This window comes from Nerophis ophidion, linkage group LG07 (genome assembly GCF_033978795.1).
Source record: "Nerophis ophidion isolate RoL-2023_Sa linkage group LG07, RoL_Noph_v1.0, whole genome shotgun sequence".
In the NCBI taxonomy this organism is placed as follows: Eukaryota; Metazoa; Chordata; class Actinopteri; order Syngnathiformes; family Syngnathidae; genus Nerophis; species Nerophis ophidion.
The window spans coordinates 27,636,348-27,658,847 of record NC_084617.1 but is presented as its reverse complement, the minus strand read 5'-3'; the positions used below and the strand labels follow the sequence as shown (position 1 = coordinate 27,658,847).

The 22,500-nt window shown below is 36.5% G+C and overlaps 1 protein-coding gene across 1 annotated transcript in view; it reads right to left on the bottom strand.

Moving 5' to 3' along the window:
- grapa (GRB2 related adaptor protein a) overlaps positions 1-22,500 on the bottom strand; it is a 90,327-nt gene that overhangs the window by 2,634 nt on the left and 65,193 nt on the right. Inside the window, exon 5 of the mRNA XM_061905848.1 lies at positions 1-1,511. This exon is cut by the window's left edge and continues 2,634 nt beyond it. Within this exon, the coding sequence (XP_061761832.1) occupies positions 1,326-1,511 (186 nt within the window). The 3' untranslated portion in view covers positions 1-1,325. The remainder of the gene's footprint in view (positions 1,512-22,500) is intronic.

The following is a 22,500-nucleotide window of genomic DNA, read 5'->3' as shown; positions in this document are numbered from 1 at the left end:
GGCGGCAGTGTGAGCATTTCAGATGTAATTAGACACATTTACTAGGATAATTCTGGAAGATCCCTTATCTGCTTATTGTTTTAATAGTGTTTTAGTGAGATTGTAAAGATTGTAAAGACATACCTCGAGGTCGGATGGCTGCGGTGAACACGCAGTGTCTCAGAGAGAAGCCGAGGAGCCAAGCTCACAGCTGCCTTTTTTGACAGCTGCTGCAGGATGATGAATAATCCAATGATGTCTCCGGTAAGATATATATCCCAATTTTCACATCCAAAAACATGCTGGTTGACATAGAGAAAACATGTTCGCTTGACCGCTCTGTGTTAAAGCATCACAACAAACAAAGAAATACCGGCTGTGTCTCTGTGCTGAAGACAGCTGCAATACACCGCTTTCCACCAACAGCATTGTTCTTTATAGTCTCCATTATTAAATGAACAAATTGCAAAAGATTCAGCAACACAGATGTCCAAAATACTGTGTAATTATGCGATGAACAGAGACGACTTTTAGCCGTGTTTGGTGCTGCGCCAATATGTCCTTTCCAACACGTCACGTCATGCGCACGCATCATCATTCCGCGACGTTTTCAACAAGAAACTCGCGGGAAATTTAAAATGGCAATTTAGTAAACTAAAAAGGCCGTATTGGCATGTGTTGCAATGTCAATATTTCATCATTGATATATAAACCATCAGACTGCGTGGTCGGTAGTAGTGGGTTTTAGTAGGCCTTTAAAGGCTAAAAACAATCTTTATAATGTGTCGTTATTGAAAATGTAAAGCTATGAAAATGGCCCCCGCATGCTTTAAGTGAGTGTGCAGCCCAGTTTGGACACCCCAGGTCGAGCCCCAAAGTAGGAGTTTCCCCTCCTGCCCCACTCAATGTGTCCTTGACACCATTTAGGAGGAAACCGAAGCATGACACATTTAAAACTGCAAAAAAAGGCAATAACTATTTTTTTACAAAGTCCTGCTAAATTTGCACGAAAGCGAGCAGTGGTCCTCTGCCGTTAAAGGGGGCGTTTACCCGCGACACGGCTCTCATTAGTGCACGCCAAATACACACAAATCTGCTGTGTCAGTTCATTTTTAGGCCCAAGCACGACACGGCGGTACTTGTGTCCGTCCGCTTGGCGCGAGAAATGTGCGAGGGGGTGGGCTGATTGCATCATCACGTGGACGAGTGTGCACCAGGGTTGTCAACATGTTTGAGGGATGTGGTAGTTCTGCACAGGAAGTGGTGAACAGGAAGTCTGGCGGTGATTGCGGGACACGTCGATCAAGCATCTGTTCCGGAGATAACGAGGGGTGGTGGTGGTGGGTTCACTGGCACTGGTAAACGGGCTGGACGTACTCCGGCGGGAAGTAGCCCACGTGTCCATGGCAACGGCCCCTCCAGCGCAGCGCGTCGGAGCAGTCGATGAGCTCGATGACGTCGCCTCGCAGGAAGCGGAGCTGCGCGGGGTGGTGAGGGTTGAAGTCGAAGAGAGCGTGGGCGTGGTGAGGACGCTGGCGGAGAGCGAGACGCGGCCGGAAGTGAAGAGGAGAGGGGGCGGGGAGGAGAAAAAAGGAAAAAATGTCAGTGTCGAACACTCATAATGTCCAGTTTTTGCTCCACTTTATTATTAATGTGATCGATGTGTGAAAAAAATACTTTTAGAAAGTACTAATCACCTATTTTGCTGAAAAGTAGTCAAATTAAACATACTAAATTAGCTATAAGGTAAGCCTAAAATGTTTGCATGCTAACATCAACATGCTAAAATAAAATGAGCTAGCAAACTTCACAGATGGTGCTATGTATTTAAAAGTCAGGATTTTTAGGTTTAAACACTCAAAATTTGAGAAAAGGCTAGCCAAAAACGTTAGGACTTTAGCATCAGCATGCTAATAGAAGAGACCCTAGCATACTTCTAAAATGGTGCCAAATATAAAAAAATTATAGTTTTTAAGTTAAAACATACAAAATTATCTAGAAACCTAGCAAAAATTGTTGACATAAGCATACTTTCAGGATGGCGCCAAGTTACAAAAATCATTAATCTTAGGTGAGAACATAAAAAAAAAGCGGAAAAGCTAGCAAAAAAAAAATGTTAGCATACTAACATTAGCATTCTAGCACATGACCGGGTAAAAGTAAAATACCAAAAGGCACAATTTGTCGGTGTAAACATACTAAATTAGCTATAAGGTAAGCCTAAAATATTAGCATACTAACATCAAAATGCCAAAATGAAATGTGCTAGCAAACTTCAAAGATGGCGCTATGTATTTAAAAGTCAGGATTTTTAGGTTTTAACACTCAAAATTAGAGAAAAGGCTAGCCAAAAACGTTAGGACTTCAACATCAACATGCTAATATAAGAGACCCTAGCATACTTCTAAAATGGTGCCAAATATAAAAAAAAATCATTATTTTTGGGTTAAAACATACATTATCTAAAAACCAAGCAAAACTTGTTGACGTAAGCATATTTTCAAGATGGTGCCAAGTCACAAAAATCATTAATCTTAGGTTAAAACATTAAAAAAAGCGGAAAAGCTAGCAAAAAAAATGTTAACATGCTAACATTAGCATGCTAGCACATGACAGAGTAAAAGTAAAATACCAACAGGCACAATTTGTAGGTGTAAACATACTAAATCAGCTATAAGGTAAGCCTAAAATGTCCGCATGCTAACATCAACATGCGAAATTAAAATGAGCTAGCAAACTTCACAGATGGCGCTATGTATTTAAAAGTCAGGATTTTTAGGTTTAGAAACTCAGAATTATAGAAAAAGCTAGCCAAAAACGTTAGGACTTAAACATCAACGTGCTAATATAAGAGATGGTAGCAAACTTCTAAAACGGTGCCAAATGTAAAAAAATATATAATTTTTAGGTTAAAACATGCAAAATTATCTAGAAACCTAGCAAAATTGTTGACGATAGCATACTTCCAAGGTGGCGCCAAGTATCAACAATCATGATTCCTAGGGTAAAACATAAAAAAAGTGGAAAAGTTAGAAAAAAATGTTAGCATACTAATGTGAGCATGCTAGCACATGACAGGGTAGAGTAAATACCAAAACATAAACTAGCTAAAAAGTTAATATAAAATATTAGCATTCTAGCAACATGCTGAGATGAGAGGAATTAGCAAACTTCCAAGATGGCGCTGTGTATTTAAAAGACAGGATTTTTAGCTTTAAACACTCATAATTAGAGAACAAGCTAGCCAAAAACGTTAGGACTTTAACATCAGCATGCTAATATAAGAGAACCCTAGCATACTTCCAAGATGGCGCCAAATATAAACAATGATAATTTTTAGGTTAAAACATACAATATTATCTAAAAACCTAACAAAAATTGTTGACACAAACATACTTACAAGATGGCGGCAAGTATCAAAAATCATGATTCTTTGGATAAAACGGAAGAAATGAGCGGAAAATCTAGCAGCGTGAGCATGTGCTAAGATTGGCAGTGCTAATAGAAGCGACGTTAGCATACTTCAAAATCATGATTTTTAGGTTCAAACATACAAGATTAGCTCAAGAGCTAGCATGTGAATGAGTGCTTCCAATGCAACAGGCCCATAATCAACCACTCCAACATGTAAAGTAATTAAATTAGGAACAGAATAACTCTTAAACACAGTTTTAGTACTAACTTAGAAAATACATGGTAAAAAAAGAACCACCACAATGACCAATTGTAAAATACAGTAGCATACAATGCCGAAGTATTCATTAAAAACGAGGCAGGGGGTTTTATTTAACAAATATAGTTAAATTGTTCAGCCATCCGTATCATGACACAAAGCTTGAACAGTAACCCTGTGTTTGAATATCGGGAATTAAAACACTGTACTTTAATCAAATGACCAATTGGTATGCCGCTAGATGGTGGCGCATGTGCCACAGTTTGAGAACCACTGGTCTAAAAAAGAGCTAATTACTAGTGAAAGCACTTATGCAGTTGTAAGACGTTTCATGAAAGCAGAGTGTGTGCCTTTAAAAGGCGGTGCCCGGCCAGACGGAGCAGCATTAGCTCTGCTGTGTTGGATTGTATCCGTGCTAGTGGACTGGGGGATTGGATGTGTTTCCATGGTGACTGATTTAATGGTGCATTAATAGCACATATGTTATTCTGGGCTGGGAAAAAGCAAGACAATCGACACCCAACTGAAAATGGTGTCACAAAACAGTAGTACGATCCGAACCTTGGATTTTGTGAAGCGTTCCACCCCGAGTCCTTACGTCACAAACCCAGACTTTGGACACGCTTCATACACGACCGACAGTTTTTTTTTTTTACTTTAATGGGGAACTGCATCTTTTGAAAAAAAAAATGTTGCCCATCATTCACATTCCTTATGATAGACAAGAGCATACATGTTTCAATTGTTTTATGCATTCTAAATCATAAATGAAAGTTAGTAAAAGTCAGCTAACAATGGAGTCAATTGGAGTAGCTCCACTTTGCCTATAAAGTGCTCTAAAAACCTCCATCATTATTGTATATACACGATGTAAGTATTTACAGTATGTCATGTAGTAACATTCATAATAACATAAAAAATACATGATGTAAGTATATATGTCAAGTGGTAAAATTCATAATAGCATGTAATATTTACATGATATAAGTGTCATGTCTTTTTGATCATGTCTTGTTTGACTATGTTCTATTGACCTTTGGACACTTTAAGTTCCTGTTTTTTTCACTCCCTTGTTTTGTCACCATGACTACCAATCAGTTCACCTGTCCTCACAACTCACGCACCTGTTTTCGATCACCACATCAGTATTCAAGCTTGTCATTTCCAGTCAGTCCTTCTGGGGTCATTGTGTTCGTTCCATGCTCTGTCCATGCTTGTTTTTTCATGCCAAAGTTCATGCTGTTCTTTTTAAGTCACAGTAAGTGTTGTTTGATTTATGTTCATAGTTTATGTTAAAGTGTTAGTTTTGTTTCTTTAGCCAAGTTGTGCCTCCGCAGTGAGCGCTTTTTGTTTGTACCTTTTTAGTCACAATTAAATCATGTTTTTACCTAAACGCCATGTCCCGAGTTGTCCGTCTGCCTTCCAAGCTGCGACCCCCCCATTATGACAATAAGTATATATGTCATGTAGTAACATTCATAATAAGATGTAATATTTATGTATTTTGATCATTTCAAGCATACAGCGGCGTATTAATTTCATAGATGCATCACAAAGTTCGGATTTCCCTTCAACAACAAGAACACTACTAATAATGGCAGACTTGATGAGAGACAACAAAAACTACTTTAAGACAAATTATGTTTCAGAACATTTTTGAGCCTGAACATAAGGAGGATGATCTACAAGTTTTAGACGCTGAGTAATAAACAGATCCAGTAACTATAGTAGTATGTAAAAGCTATGTAAACTAAAAACATAAAACAATCACTTACTGTACAATGTCTGCTCTCACTGGGATAACGACTGATGGGATGTTTACATCTTCCCCTTTACTTGTCATGATCCTCAAGCAGGTTAGAAAACACGAGCATTTGTCCAATTCTTTCTCTGGATGTCAAAGTTGACCAACTTGTAGGTTCATGTCCACAACCTTCTACTATCCAGGTGAGAGGCATGATTTATCATTTAGAATGAACTTTCACCAACTCAGAGGCGATGCAGCAGCTCAATATGTCAATATCGCAGCTTAAGCCAGTTGTTGCTCTGTGATCGCGGCGCCGCTAAAAAGTAGTTCCTCGGCGTTAGCACTTACAGGTCACGAGACACAAATGGAGTATGGTTGGATGTTTTTAGACGGCCGCCTCTTACTTGCTGTATTTTACGACTTAGAATTAGTGTTGTAACGATGCCAATGTTTTGGTACCGATACCAGTACTAAAATTATTTAGGTACTTTTCGGTACTTTTCTAAATAAAGGGGACCACAAAAAAAATTGCATTATTGGCTTTATTTTAAAGAAAAATCTTAAGGTACACTGTTTATTTATATAGCCTTAAATCACAAGTGTCTCAAAGGGCTGCACAAGCATTAACAACATCCTCGTTTCAGAGCCCACATAAGGGCAAGGAAAAACTCACAACCCAGTGGGATGTCAATATGAATGACTGTGAGAAACCTCCTCCCCCATTCTTCTGTTGTTTGATACTTTACATTAGTTTTCGATGATACCAAAAATTTGGGTGGTATCATCCGATACCAAGTAATTACAGGATCATACATTGGTCTTATTCAAAGTCCTCATATGTCCAGGGACATATTTCCTGACTTAATAAACATAATGTACATTTTTTCATAAACGAAAGAATATGTTGTGATGCCAAAAAATATCAACGTAATCATAGTAGTATCGACTCGACACTTGCCTGTACTTGATATCATCACAGTGGATGTTGTGTGTAGATCCACCAATGGCGTTTGTTTACATTGTGACGCCGGTGAGCTACGGTGTGTAGCAAATCATGTTTAACTATTACTCATCCTGCAGTGATAATGATACTTGTAAGAAACTTACTTTATTTGTCACCATGGAGACCAGGATTAGTGTTTTTAAAAAGTCGCTAGCCATGTCTTAAAGCACCTCTTCCTGAGGGTGTTACAGTGTTATAACTTCACCTCTATCGTTACTTTTCAAGCCAAAATGCGTCCGTTCTCCATTTTCTGTCTACACACTGTGTCTTCTTGTAAGTACTCTGTGTGTGTGCACTGCCGAACATGCTCCTCTGCTCGTAAACCAGCAATGTCATGACTTGATTTCGACGTGGGCGCGGGGAGAGGTGTGTTTCAGAGACAGTATCGTACCGAAAATGATACATTAGTATCCCGGTACTATACTAATACTGGTGTACCCTAAAACCTACTTAGAATACATAAAAAAAAAAAAAGGTGTTCTTTTCTTACATAAACATTGTGAATGATGGGTTTCATTCCAAAATCAGTGCAGTTCCCCTTTAAATATTTGAGTAAACTATAAGACTGAATCTACATTTTCTTGGGTAAGTTCAAACAGTGAAAATATGTGCAGAGAAAAGTGCTACATAAATGGAATCCATCGTTGTTATTATTATTATTATTATTATTGACACTGGAGTGAAGTTGCATAGTGCTGCTGCCATAAGATGGTAAATGAAATAAGAGCTGCACACTGAGGAGAGTTGCCCCCAGGACCCGATGCACAGCAGGAGCGTGAGGCGTTCAAGTACACGTTCAGTTAGGCGTTCAAATACACTTTCGGTGATGACGAGCGCGTCTCCGGACGGACTGATGTGTTCTGACAGAGCGGCCGTGACACCTTCAGGCTGTCAACTTTGCACAGGTGAGGTTACCTGCGCTGACCCCGCCCCCGGATAAAACCATTAGGGTCGACCCACCTCATAAGGTGGTATCTTTGCAAATAGTCGTGATGGATGGTGCAGGCGGGCCTGACGTGTGTGCGCGCTCTGTTTCTGCGGGACGTTTGGCGAGCCGCTGTTGAATAACGCATGAGAGTGTTCATGTTTATGTCTGTAGTGCCCCCCTCCCCCCTCCCCCGCAGGGGACATACATACACACAGGACATCAGGGGGGTCCAAAGTGAGGCCTAAAAATACTATTGCATTCTCAAAGTGGAAATACTATTACTTAAAACAGTTAGCATTCTAACATGGGAAAAAAACAGTTAGCATTCTAACATGGAGATAAACAGTTAGCATTCTAACATGGGAACAAACTGTTGGGAGTAAATAAGAAAAAATAATATATTAGAGTATTTTTTAACGCTTTTAGCAATACGAAAGGCGAACAAACAGTTAGCATTCCAACATAGAAATAAACAGTTAGCATTTTAACATGGGAACAAACAGTTAGCATTCTAATATGGAAATAAACAGTTAGCATGGGAACAAATAGTTTGCATTCTAACATAGAAACAAACAGTTAGCATTTTAACATAGGAACAAACAGTTAGCATTCTAACATAGAAACAAACAGTTAGCATTTTAACATGGGAACAAATAGCATCCTAACATGGGAACAAACAGTTAGCATTTTAACATAAGGATAAACAATTAGCATTCTATAATGGAAATAAACAGTTAGCATTCTAACATGGAAATAAACAGTTTGCATTCCAACATCAGAACAAAGAGTTAGCATTTTAACATAAGGATAAACCATTAGCATTCTATAATGGAAATAAACAGTTAGCATTCTAACATGGAAATAAACAGTTTGCATTCCAACATCAGAACAAAGAGTTAGCATTCTAACATGGGGATAAATAGTTAGCATAATAACATGGGAACAAAGTTAGTTCCCATGTAAATATGCAAACTGTTTGTTCAACAAACAGTTTGCATTCTAACATGGAAATAAACAGTTAGCATTCTAAAATGGAAATAAACAGTTAGCATTCTAACAGGGAAATAAACAGTTTGCATTCTAACATGGAAATAAACAGTTAGCATTCTAACATGGAAATAAACAGTTTGCAATCTAACATGGAAACAAACAGTTTGTATTCTAACATGGAAATAAACAGTTAGCATTCTAACATGGAAATAAACAGTTAGCATTCTAACATGGAAATAAACAGTTTGCAATCTAACATGGAAACAAACAGTTTGTATTCTAACATGGAAATAAACAGTTAGCATTCTAACATGGAAATAAACAGTTAGCATTCTAACATAGAAATAAACAGTTAGCATTCTAACATGGAAATAAACAGTTAGCATTCTAACATGTAAACAAACAGTTTGCATTCTAACAGGGGGATAAACAGTTAGCATTTCAACATGTGAACAAACAGTTTGCATTCTAACATGGAAATAAACAGTTAGCATTCTAACATGGAAATAAACAGTTAGCATTCTGACAGGGAAATAAACAGTTTGCATTCTTACATGGAAATAAACAGTTAGCATTCTAACATGGATTTAAACAGTTAGAATTCTAACATGGAAATAAACAGTTTGCATTCTAACATGGAAATAAACAGTTAGCATTCTAACATATAAACAAACAGTTTGCATTCTAACAGGGGGATAAACAGTTAGCATTTCAACATGTGAACAAACAGTTTGCATTCTAACATGGAAATAAACAGTTAGCATTCTAACATGGAAATAAACAGTTAGCATTCTAACATGGAAATAAACTGTCGAGAGTGAATAAAAAAATTATATATTACTTACAGTATTTCTAACGCTTTTAGCATTCCAACATGGGGACAAACAGTTAGCATTGTAACATGGGAACACACAGTTGAGAGGAAATAAGAAATTATTATTACTTGCAGTATTTTAACGCTTTTATAAATGTGAACCTTAGAGGTCCTTAAGATCTTAAGTGTATTTTTTATCTTTGAAAGCAGTCATTGCTCAAACAAACATCATGAATCAAAATCCACATCGTCATGAATGATTGACTTATTCAAGGCTCCGATTACGTCACCTCACTTTCACTTTTTTTTTTTTTGGGGTGAGGGGGGGTGAATATTGCACGTTTTGTGTTTGTGCCATAAAAAACACATTTCTTTGACACAATGGGCATGAAACATAAACAAATGTAAATGTGTACCATGAGGGGTTTATTTATGTGATGAAAGTAAACAAACTTTATTACTTTATGACTGAGAGCCTTTCTGCTCCACAGGATCTTTTACATATATCGACCTTGAAAAACGTCCTGAAGGTTACAAAAAAATCGACATATCGTATTGTTTTTTTTAAAATGTAAACCTATCAAAACGTCCCCGCATGCTTGGATTCCTCACTGTGCAAAACGTTTTGACAGCCCTGAAAAAGACAATTTATTGATATAATGCATTTTGTTCAAACAGCTATTAGAAAAAGAAGAAAGGTGTCTTTCCTCAAAATAAAACACGTCTGAAAGTATTCAAAATCGGGTGCGGACCCATTGTTCTTTACTTGACAGCACAAAGCTTTTTATCAGCAGCTTGCACGGAGTAAATGACAGGAGAGAATTTACAGCAAGCGAGTGCAGAAGAATTGTGTGGGGCTGAGATAAGATCACACACCTGTACTCTAAAAATAGGACAGCAAAATGCGCCTCCATTCCCTCCGGCTTTGTCTTTAAGTCAAGACTTTGCTTCTCTCATGACCGCCAGCTTTCTCCTACCAAGCCAAAGTAAACGCGGGCGCAAAGCGGCTATTTTAAGTCCAGCGTCTTGAACCCCAATTGCCTCTCTCGCTGTCAGCTGCACTCCTGCTGAGGAAAGTGGACATGAACGAGAAAGAGAAGCGAGATCTGCGGATGCTTTCAAAGCAGTGTTGGCACAAGGCTCAATAAAGTTGTGGGGCAAAAAGTGCACGCCGCCAAGATACTAATGAACCACAACATGTTGATGGGCCTGCTTTGTGTGCCTTGAACCTCTGGCCGGGGTACTTATAAGATGGTGCTAAGTGTCCTAATCCATATTTTTAGGAGCAACCATACAAAATGAGCTTAAAAAATAAGCCTAGAACATTAGCGTGCTAATATGAGACATTGACATACTTCCAAGTATCAAAAATCCTAATTCTAAAGTTTAAACGCACAAAACTAACTAAAAAACTACCAAAATGTGTTAACATGCTAATGGTAGCATGCTAATACAAAAACAAATGATAGCATACTTTCAAGATGGCGCCAAGTATCAAAAATCATGTTTCTTAGGTTAAAGAAAACCGGAAATCAGGGGAAAAAGGTAGCAAAAAACGTTAGCATGTTAATATGACACATTGACATACTTCCAAGATGGCGCCAAGTAATAAAAACCCTTGTTTTTAAGTTAAAACATACAAAACTAGCTAAAAATTTAGCAAAATGTGTTAGCGTGCTAATGGTAGCATGCTACTATAAAAAAACACGATAGCAAAACTCTCAAGATGGCGCCAAGTATAAAAAATCCTAATTTTTAAGTTTGAACGTACAAAATTAGCTAAAAACATTGCAAAATAAGTTAGCGTGCTAACGGTAGCATGCTAATAGAAAAAAAATCCTAGCATGCATTCAAGATGGCGTCAAGTATCAAAAACCCTAATTTTTAAGTTCAAACATACAAAACTAGCTAAATATCCTAGCAAAATGTATTACTGTGCTAATGGTAGCATGTTAATATAAAAATATCCATAGCATACTTTCAAGATGGCGCCAAATATCAAAAATCCTAATTTTTAAGTTAAGACGTACAAAACTAGCTAAAGACCTAGCAAAATTTGTTAGCATGCTACTGGTAGCATGCTAATATATTAAAATAAAACAATAACATTTTTTAAAAATGGCACCAAGTATCAAAAATCCTATTTTTTAGGTTCAAAACATACAAAACTAGCTAAAAACGTAGCAAAATGTTTTAGCATGCTATTGGTAGCATGCTAATATATATAAAAAACAATAGCATACTTTTCAGATGGCGCCAAGTATCAAAAATCATGTTTCCTAGGTTAAAAAAAATCAGAAATCAGGGAAAAAGCTAGCAAAAACAATATGTTAATATGACACACTGACATACTTCCAAGATGGCACGTACAAAACTAGCTAAAAACCTAGCAAAATTTGTTACCGTGCTAATGGTAGCATGCTAATATAAAAAAATCCATAGCATACTTTCAGATGGCGCCAAGTATCAAAAATCCTAATTTTTAAGTTTAAATGTACAAAACTAGCTAAAAACCTAGCAAAATTTGTTAGCATGCTAATATAAAAAAAAATCCATAGCACACCTTCAAGATGGCGCCAAGTATCAAAAACTCTAATTTTTAAGTTTAAACGTACAAAACTAGCTAAAAACCTAGCAAAATGTGTTACTGTGCTAATGGTAGCATGCTAGTATAAAAAAAATCCATAGCATACTTTCAATATGGCGCCAAGTACCAAAAATCCAAATGTTTAAGTTAAAACGTACAAAACTAACTAAAGACCTAGCAAAATTTGTTAGCATGCTAATGCTAGCATGCTATTATATATATATATATATATATATAAAAACAACGACATTCTTTCAAAATGGCACCATGTGTCAAAAATCCTATTTTTTAGGTTCAAAATGTACAAAACTAGCTAAAAACTTAATAAAATTTGTTAGCATGCTATTGGTAGCATGCTAATATATATATAAAAAAACAATAGTATACTTTCAAGATGGCGCCAAGTATCAAAAATCATGTTTCCTAGGTTAAAAAAAAATCAGAAATCAGGGAAAAAGCTAACAAAAAAATTGTTGTTAATATGACACACTGACATACTTCCAAGATGGCACCCAGTATCAAAAATCCAAATTTTTTAATTTATATGTACAAAACTAAATAAAAAACTAGCAATATTTGTTAGCGTGCTAATGGTAGCATGTTAATATAAAAAAAAGAAAACGATAGCATTCTTTCAAAATGGCGCCATGTACCAAAAATCCTAATGTTTAAGTTTGAATGTACAAAACTAGCAAAAACCTAGCAAAATGTGTTAGCATACTAATGGTAGCATGTTAATATAAAAAAGACACAGATCTGTCTATCTGTGTTGGCCCTGTGATGAGGTGGCGACTTGGCCAGGGTGTATGCCGCCTTCCGCCCGAATGCAGCGGAGATATGCTACAGCAACCCCCCTGCGACCCCAAAAGGGACAAGCGGTAGAAAATGGATGGAGACATATCATGGAGTGATATTTGGAAAAATGCCAACAAGCCCTTTAGAAGCATTAAAGATAAGCTGATTCAATTTAAGAGCTTGGATAGAGTTGAGTTTGAGTTTATTTGGAACATGCAAGCATACAACAAGATACATCACTATATCCAGTTTCTCTTTTCAACATGTTCGAAAAGGAGTAGGAAGAAACAGTGCTTATTTAATCCTACCCCTTTTCTTTTACTTAACAGTTGCTAAAAGTTTTGTTCACTTCCTGTTCTCAATGTATTCCCAATATACTCCATAAGTATCCCAATAAAAATAAATAAGTAAATAACTGGTGAAGTAAGTTTTATTCCATATGATGAGATAAGTAAGATTATTTTGAGATTAAAAAAAAAATGAATGAGTGAATAAATTCAGAATGTTTATCTTGGTTCTTCTTTTTTGTACTTTGTAAACACTTTAAGTTTGAAGAGTTTCTTGAAGAGGATGATATTAGTACATTGTTTGATTGCTTTGCTTAATCCATTCCATCATTTAATTCCACATACTGATATACTGAAGGTCTTAAGTGTTGTACGTGCGTACAAATGTTTTAAATTACATTTTTCTCCAGGATTATATTTCTCTTCTTTTGTTGAGAAGAATTGTTGTATATTCTTGGGAAGCAGGTTATAGTTTGCTTTGTGTATAATTTTAGCTGTTTGCAAATTCACTATGTCGTGGAATTTCAGTATTTTTGTATCAATAAATAAAGGGTTTGAATGTTCTCTATATCCAACATTATGTATTATTCTAACTGATCTTTTTTGTAACACTGTTAGTGAATGAAGTGAAGAATATAAAGTGATTTTTGGTCTACAACATCCATCCCATCCATTTCCTACCACTTATTCCCTTTTGGGGTCGCGGGGGGCGCTGGCGCCTATCTCAGCTACAATCGGGCGGAAGGCGGGGTACACCCTGGACAAGTCGCCACCTCTAGAACATATTTGGCTTTATTCATTATTGACGTATTTCTTGCTCCTTTATGTTGTATATTTTTTTACATGAGATTTTCAGTTCAATTTATCATCAATCATTATGCCTAGAAATTTGGTTTCATTTACTCTTTCAATTTCTATTCCGTCTATTTGTATTTCACATCTTCTCAGCTGTTTAAAAGTGGTGTAGTAGATAGCAAATTATGTATGAAGTGTCGGGGAGCTGAGGGAACTTTTGTTCATTTATTGTGGGAATGTCAGAGAATAAAAAAGTTCTGGTTGAAAACAACAAAAGAAGTAATCACTTTCCTTAATATAAACATCCTGATGACACTGCAAACTTGTATTCTTGGGTCATCAAAGAGTAAAAATGCATTTTTTTCAATATGCATCATAACAAAACGGGTAATATTTAAAAACAGATAGATGTTGATAGTCCAACTCATACAGACTGGTACACACAAGCTATGGGAATTACATCAGTAGAAACAACTGCATTTAGTTTAGATAATAATTAATCATATATTGGAATATGGGGCATATTATTTAAATTTGCTTTAACTATTAAATGCACCTAAAATATGACTTATTTTATCTTTGTAGAAAATATTGGACACAATGCTTTGTAAAGCTTATGGGATGCAATGCAAGTGTGAGCCACTGTGACACTATTGTTCTTTTTTTATATATATACATGTCTATAATGATAATGACAATGAGGGATTTTTAATCACTGCTATGTTGAAATTGTTACTAATATTGATAATGTTGTTGATAATATTCATTTTGTTTCACTACTTTTAGATTGTTCTGTGTCGTGTTTGTGTGTCCTCTCATTTGCTCTGTTTATTGCAGTTCTGAATGTTGCTGAGTCGGGTTTGGTTTTGGAATTGGATTGCATTATTATGGTATTGTTGTGGGGATAAGCGGTAGAAAATGGATGGATAGATGTTTTGTTAGATTTATTAATACAATGGATTTGAAATGTAAAAAAGAATATTTGAAAACGAAAATAATTTGATTTGAAATACAAAAAAATAAATAAACAAAAGAAATGCAAGCAACAAGTATGGATTTGCAACTAAATTTTTTACATTTTCAAACAAAAACAATATTTGCAAACATAAAATGGATTTGAAAAAAAAACATATATTTGTATATCTGAAAACCCAAAAATTGGATTTAAAACTAAAAAAAAAAAAATAGATTTGCAAAGTAAAAAAACTGGATTTGAAATACAAAATAATAAACAAAAAAATGTAAGCAAAAATAATGGATGTGCCACTTTTTTTGTACATTTTCACACAAATTATTTTTTTGTCATAAAATGGATTTGAAATGTAAAAAAACAAAAATTTGCAAACTAAGATAATTTGATTTAAAAAACAAACAAAAAAAAATAAAGTTATTGATTTGCCACTTTTTTTTTTACATTTTCAAACAAAAAAACATTTGGAAAACAAAATCCATCCATCCATCCATCAATTTTCTACCACTTGTCCCTTTCGTTGTCGCAGGGGTGCATTCGGGTGGAAATCATCCCAAAAAATTTAAATAAATGTTTTTTGGTTGCAGATATTTTTTGGTAACAAATTGTGTGCGTGTGTGTGTGTGTGTGTGTGTGTGTGTGTGTGTGTGTGTGTGTGTGTGTGTGTGTGTTGGTTATGACTCAACTTTAATCTGTTGGACATGTTTTATTTTCAAATATATTTTTTGTTAGAAAATTTTAAGAAAAATGGTTGCAAATTTATTAGTTTTTCTCGCATTTTTTTGTTTGAAAATGTTGTTTTTAATGTCCATGATCCATTTTTTTTCTTTAGTTTGCAAATTATTATTTTTTTTATTTCAAAGGCGTTTTTTTTTGTTTGCAAATGTTTATTGTAGTTGCAGACCCATTTTTTTGGTTGGTAACTATCTTTTTTTTTTTTTTTTGGTTACCACTCAACTTCAATCTTATGCACAAGGCCTTTACTGAACAATCTTTTATTATATGTATTTCTGCATATTTTTTTATTGGTCATTCTTTGGTGATACATGGTCGCGATCGCTGACAACTTCTGCCGTGAGAGGAAAAATTGTAAAGACTGGAGGGGGGGCAATACTGACCAATGAAACAGCTTCTAACATATTATTCAGAGGAGGCCCCACCCACAAGATTGAATTTGAGTCATAAATGTAAAAAAAATTGTTAGAATTTTTTTAATTTTCAATTATTATTATTATTATTATTATTTTGCTTTAAAATGTAAAGAAAAAAATGTTGCAGATCTTATTTTTTTTCTTGCATTTTAAAAAATATATAATTTTAAAAATTTTGGATCGTTTTTTTTTTTTTTTTCTAATATTTTTTTGTTTGCTTACATAGAAATACATTCCTCTCTATAGTTTGTTGGAAAATACTGCTGCTATTTGTTGATGTTGTTTTGCCACTGGGAGCACTGCTTGATGTGGCCAAGTTGTCGTACAATACACGATAAGATTAGGATTTAGCAGCGAGAACATCTTGTTAACAGTCTAACCTGCTGACTCCATAACAAGCTACAGTACCTAAAAGACCACAGATGCCAAAAAAATGAGCAACCCTCAGTCCCTTGCATTTCTCCGCTTGAGACGATGACCGGAACATTCTTGTGTCAGCTGATAGCTGCTGCTTTGTCCATTGATAAGTTTGTTCGTGGCCCCCGGCACAGTTTTTCCGCTTTCAGCCAAACACAAATGGACGCTTTGCATTCACAGGCTTTTTTATTTTTTTTATTTTTAAGTGTAAGATTAGTTTTAGTTCCGAGGTGTCAACTAGGGCATAAAAAAAATCAAGTCTTGATGTGGAAAAAGCATTGTGAGAATCTGGACCAGGCTCATGGTTCAAACAAAGCTGATATCATACAAATAGATACATTGTGTCTGCGTACCACGCCAGTGGTGCATTCAATGTGTTCTCAAATGTCGGAATTTTAATCGAGGTCCTAAAGAGGAACTATTAGGGATGCGGACCAAATTCGGTACTTTCTTGGCCCCAACCGAATCCTATTAATCCTACCGGACACTGGTTCACTTCATATCCAACAGTGCCATGTTACGGTACTTGGGATGTGCGTAACGTCACGCCCTGTTTTTGCACTTTAACGATCACACCAGCAGCACTGAGAGCGGACTCAGTCAAACTACCTCAAGCTGATGTTGCAATTTTCAAACGCCAGTGAAGAAATGGACTCAACGCTCCAATGCAAGTAAAGTAAGGCTCTACTTTTCCAAAAAAATTGCTAGCTTGATGCTAATATACACGGGTTTTACTGTTGAAATGCTACTGATTAGCATTAGCGATTTTACATGGCAATTTATCACTTCCAAATGTATTAATGAAAACTACAACTAAGATGCACGTGACAATCAAACAGCTGGTGCATAATAACTACAGGTACTTACAGTATCAACGCTTTTTGGGGCGCAACCAAAAACAAAGCAACACACCATAAACTATACACTACTGCCATCTAACATCTTGGACTTGCAACTTAATATCATACTTGCAGATGAGACTCAGAAATGTGATAATAAAACAAGATGTAACCAGTTATGATAATTAACTCATTTTTAAATCTTAGAATCAAAATTGTATTTTATTATCAAAAACAACTACCATATTTTCCGGACTATAGAGCGCCCCAAGGTATAAACTGCACCCACATAATTTAAGGAGAAAATAATATTTATGTACCTCAATTGTTTCTAAATGGTGTCTGTAACAAGGCAGTCAAACGGCTGATCGTACAAAACAGAAGTCATCGTCATGGACCCACTAGCTGCAGAACCTAGCCTTTCAATCAGCTAAACAGACTCAATAACTCCAGTGACGTTTTGGTGAATTTAGGAAACGGAAACATTACAAAACGAATGCCATTGTAAGTTAATAATACTAACAAAGACACTCGTAAACGTGTTAGCATATTAGCTTCATTACATTACAATAGCACCTGCATATATGCATGAAAACTACATACATCGGTTTAATAAGTATAAACAGTTGTAGTTATATTGTAAAATCCAATCCAATCCAATCCACTTTATTTATATAGCACATTTAAACAACAAGAACGTTTCCGAAGTGCTGCACAGCCATGTTAAAAACAATATTGAAAACTTACAAACATAGCTTAGAGTGATACATTTGAGCAAAGACACTTCAAGCACTTATTTCCAGTTTACGGAATCAAAACAGGAAATACATTTTTAACTCGCAATACCTGCAGTGAGTAAACTTGTCCAAAAGATGCCGCATTAGAACCAACAATAACACACAATTTCAGTCCTCTGCTTGGGTTTGATGCAAACTATTGAACACCAAACATTATGGGCATTAGTGAAAAAATCCCATGAAGTAGCCGCTCCATTTTATAAAACCACAGGGTTCAAAATCTACGAAAAAAGTAGCGACATGTAGTCTGGAATTTACGGTAATATTTATTAACAAAAGTACAGAAAATTGGTACAGTTGAGTACCGGTATTGATTCCTAGGTACCAGGAATTGGTACCGTATCGGTTTAAATGTGAATGGTGGCCATCCTTAACTACTACTACTATGAGGGAATAATGAAAAACAACTCAATAAGCATGTAACCCTACAAGATCCTGTTTGCGTACAAGGACGGATACCGCCACTCAAGCACGTTCCGTCGCTTAAATGACAAAAATGTGACAACTTGTGGAGAAGTTGTGTCTGTGTGAATGTTTTAAAAGCTAAAGCCAAACGGACATGTTGAGGAGCTAAAATGCTTCTTGAGTAAGGCAAGCAGTAAGTGGAATGCAAAAGTAACAGTGCAGTCACTACTGCTGAGTAAGACACGCCCCCCTGAGATAAGAAATTAGCATAGGCCAAATATTTTCTATTAATAGCACACGTTTTGACTTGAAAAATAAAGTAAACCGCATGGAATTGGTGGTGAAAGGAGCAAGTTATGATGCATTTTTATTTTACACGCATTTATGGAAATGTTGCCCCCACCCAGATGGCCATCTCACTGGCACGTCACTGTGTGTGTGTGTGTGTGCTTACAGTACGTGATATACTGCCTGGTTAACTCAATCCAGGATTTTTAGCTGAAATATTAGCATAAACACTTGCATGCTAATATTTGCATTCTAACTTGGGAACAAACAGCATTCTAATATGGGAACAAACAGTAAACATTTTAACATGGTAACAAACAGCTAGCATTTTAACAAGGGGATAACTGTTAGCATTCTAACAGGGATACACAGCATTCTAACATGGGAACAAAAAGTTAGCATTTTAACATTGAAACAAACAGTTAGCATTCTAACATGGAGCTAAACAATTAGCCTTCTAACGTGGGAACAAACTGTTAGCAATCAAACATGGTGATTAGCAGTTAGAATTCTAACATGGGAATAAACAGTTACCATTCTAACCTTGTGATTAACAGTTAGCATTCTAACATGGGAACAAACAGTTAGCATTTTAACATGGGAAAACATAGTTAACATTGTAACAAGTGGATACCAGTTAGCAGTCTAACATGGGTATTAAACAGTTAGCATTCTAACATGGTAACAAACAGTTGGCAGTTAGTTAGCATTATAACATGGGAACCAACCATCAGCATTTTAACATTTAAACAACCCGTTATGATTTTAACATGGGAACAAACAGTTAGCATTCTAACATGGTAACAGTTGGAATTCAGTTAGCATTATTTCATGGGAACCAACCGTTATCATTTTAATACGGGAACAAATGCTTAGCATTCTAACATGGAAACAAACAGTAAGCACTCGAACATGGGAACAAACAGTTTGCATTCTAACATTGTGATAAACAGTTGTCATTCTAACATGGGAACAAACGGTTGGCATTCAGTTAGCATTCTAACATGGGAACAAACAGTTAGCATTATAACATGGAGATTAACAATTAGCATTCTAACATGGTGATAAGCGGTTAGGATTCTAACATGGGAATCCATCCATCTATTTTTCTACCGCTTATTCCCTTTTGGGGTCACGGGGGGCGCTGGCGCCTATCTCAGCTACAATCGGGCGTAAGGCGGGGTACACCCTGGACAAGTCGCCACCTCATCGCAGGGCCAACATAGAAAGACAGACAACATTCACACTCACATTCACACACTCTAACATGGGAATAAACAGTATAAACAGTTAGCATTCTAACCTAGTGATGAACAGTTAGCATTCTAACATGGGAACAAACAGTTAGCATTTTAACATGGGAATAAATAGTTAACATTGTAACAAGAGGATACCAGTTAGCATTCTAACATGGGTATTAAACAGCTAACATTGAATCATGGTAACAAACAGTTGGCATTCACTTAGCATTAAAACATGGGAACCAACCATTAGCATTTTAACATGGTATCAAACCGTTATCATTTTAACATTGGAACAAACAGTTAGCATTCTAACATGGAAACAAACAGTTTGCATTCTAACATGGAAACAAACAGTTAGCATTCTAACATGGGAAGAAACAGTTAGCATCCTAACATGGTGATAAACCGTTTGCATTTTAACATGGGAACAGATTGTTAGCATTCTAACATGGCGATAAACAGTTAGCATTCTAACATGGGAAAAAACAGTTAGCATTCTAACATGGAAACAAACAGTTTGGATTCTAACATGGAAGCAAACAGTTAGCATCCTAACATGGTGATAAACCCTTTGCATTTTAACATGGGAACGGATTGTTAGCATTCTAACATGGAGATAAACAGTTAGCATTCTAACATGGGAAAAAACAGTTAGCATTCTAACATGGGAACAAGCAGTTAGCATTCTAACATGGGAACAAGCAGTTAGCATACTTGGAAAGTAGTGCCCAATCACAAAATCCATGCTTTCAAGGTTCAAACATCTAAATAAATTGCCAAAATGCTTCCATAAAACATTAGCATGCTAACATCTGAATAGTTAGCATACTTAAAAGATGGTGCTGTCACGCCAAATTTCTTCCCCCCTACAAAAACCTTCCTCCCCCCATTTACTTCCGGGGTCATGATTAATACAGACGTTTTGTTAACGCTATATTATAAAAAAATATAACGCTATATTATAAAAATACAAACATTGTGTTAATGCTATATTATAAAACATAAAAATAAATTAAAAAAACAATTTACAAACACAAGCAATGGGATGACGCATTTACTTCCGGGGTCACGTTTCCTCACGTTTCCCCTTACGTCATCCCATAGCTGGTGTTTGTAAATTGTTTTTAAATTAAAAAAACATTTTTTTTATAACATAGCGTTAACAAAACATCTGTATTTTTATAATATAGCGTAATATTTTTATAATATAGCGTTATATTTTTATAATTAACAAAACGTCTGTATTAATCATGACACCGGAAGTAAATGGGGGGTAAGGTTTTTGTAGGGGGGAAGAAATTTGGCGTGATAGCGCCAAAGCAAAAACTCTGAGCTGTCCAAAAAAACATTGAGCTGCCCTGCTACTGCCTCGAGGACCCCTGTTAGCTACAGAAGAACATTTAGCTGCCTACTCAGGTGCCTGATTTAAAAGCAGTATATTTAACAAATCACCCAGCCATAAATGTCTTCCTTGCGGATGTTTGAGTGTGAGTCCTTTGAAAAAAAAAGTTCAATTATTTTTCAAAACGTGGCAGAAAATGCGGATTTTTGGAAAATATGGGGTTCACGGTGGCAGAGGGGTTAGTGCATCTGCCTCACAATACGAAGGTCCTGAGTAGTCTGGGGTTCAATTCCGGGCTCAGAATCTTTCTGTGTGGAGTTTGCATGTTCTCCCTGTGAATGCGTGGGTTCCCTCCGGGTACTCCGGCTTCCTCCCACTTCCAAAGACATGCACCTGGGGATAGGTTGATTGGCAACACTAAATTGGCCCTAGTGTGTGAATGTGAGTGTGAATGTTGTCTGTCTATCTGTGTTGGCCCTGCGATGAGGTGCCGACTTGTCCAGGGTGTACGCCACCTTCCGCCCGATTGTAGCTGAGATAGGCACCCGCGCCCCGCGCAGCCCCAAAGGGAATAAGGGGTAGAAAATGGATGGATGGATTGATAAAAATGTTGGCTCACTAATACTTCCTTCTGCGACTTCTGCTATTTAAAATGTGAATTCCATGTGCACTATATACACTTGTCTATTTATTTATGTACTTGACTTGGACATATATATAACTATTGACGACTAAAATGCGGGCACATTAAGGGAATAAAGATGCACAACAAAGTGAGCAAATTAATATTCACACGAGTATGCGACAACACAGAAACATTCCTTCATTAGGACTTGCCAAACTGGTTCTTATGGAAAAGGTTGTAAATGCTTTGTGACGTCAAGTACAGTTCAAGTCAACACATATATGTGGGAATAGGACCTTCAACCAAAGCTTTTTGACGTCATGGATGTAGTTCGTAACAATAGAAGGACTAGCGACTTCAAGGGGATGTTTGCAACTTTCTCATAGTTACATATTTAACAATTTAGGCTTGGAGGAAAAATTCTGCCGTTCAGGCCTGTCAATCACACGTACACGCCGGGAGTGCATGCACGTACACAAAAAAACAGTCATCGGAAAGCAACTAAAAATGTGCAGTCATGGTGTTATGACTAATGTTAGTAGCTAAACCTTGCTAAATCGCTATTAGTCTGAAAGCCTGAAAAGCTGAAAGCACGTCAGAAAGTTAGCGCCCTTCAGACATGCGCGTATAGGGGCTGTGTGCAAACGTCACGCTGATGCCTAGGGGGCGCCAACTTTCTGATTTTAAGCGTTATAATCCACCGTCCGTATTTGTGTGTTGCTAGCTCATAATAGCAATTTAGCTAGCTAACGTTAGCTGTCATTGTATATACCGTATGTCCTCGAATTGCCGCAGGGCATATAGTATGCGCCTGCCATAAATTA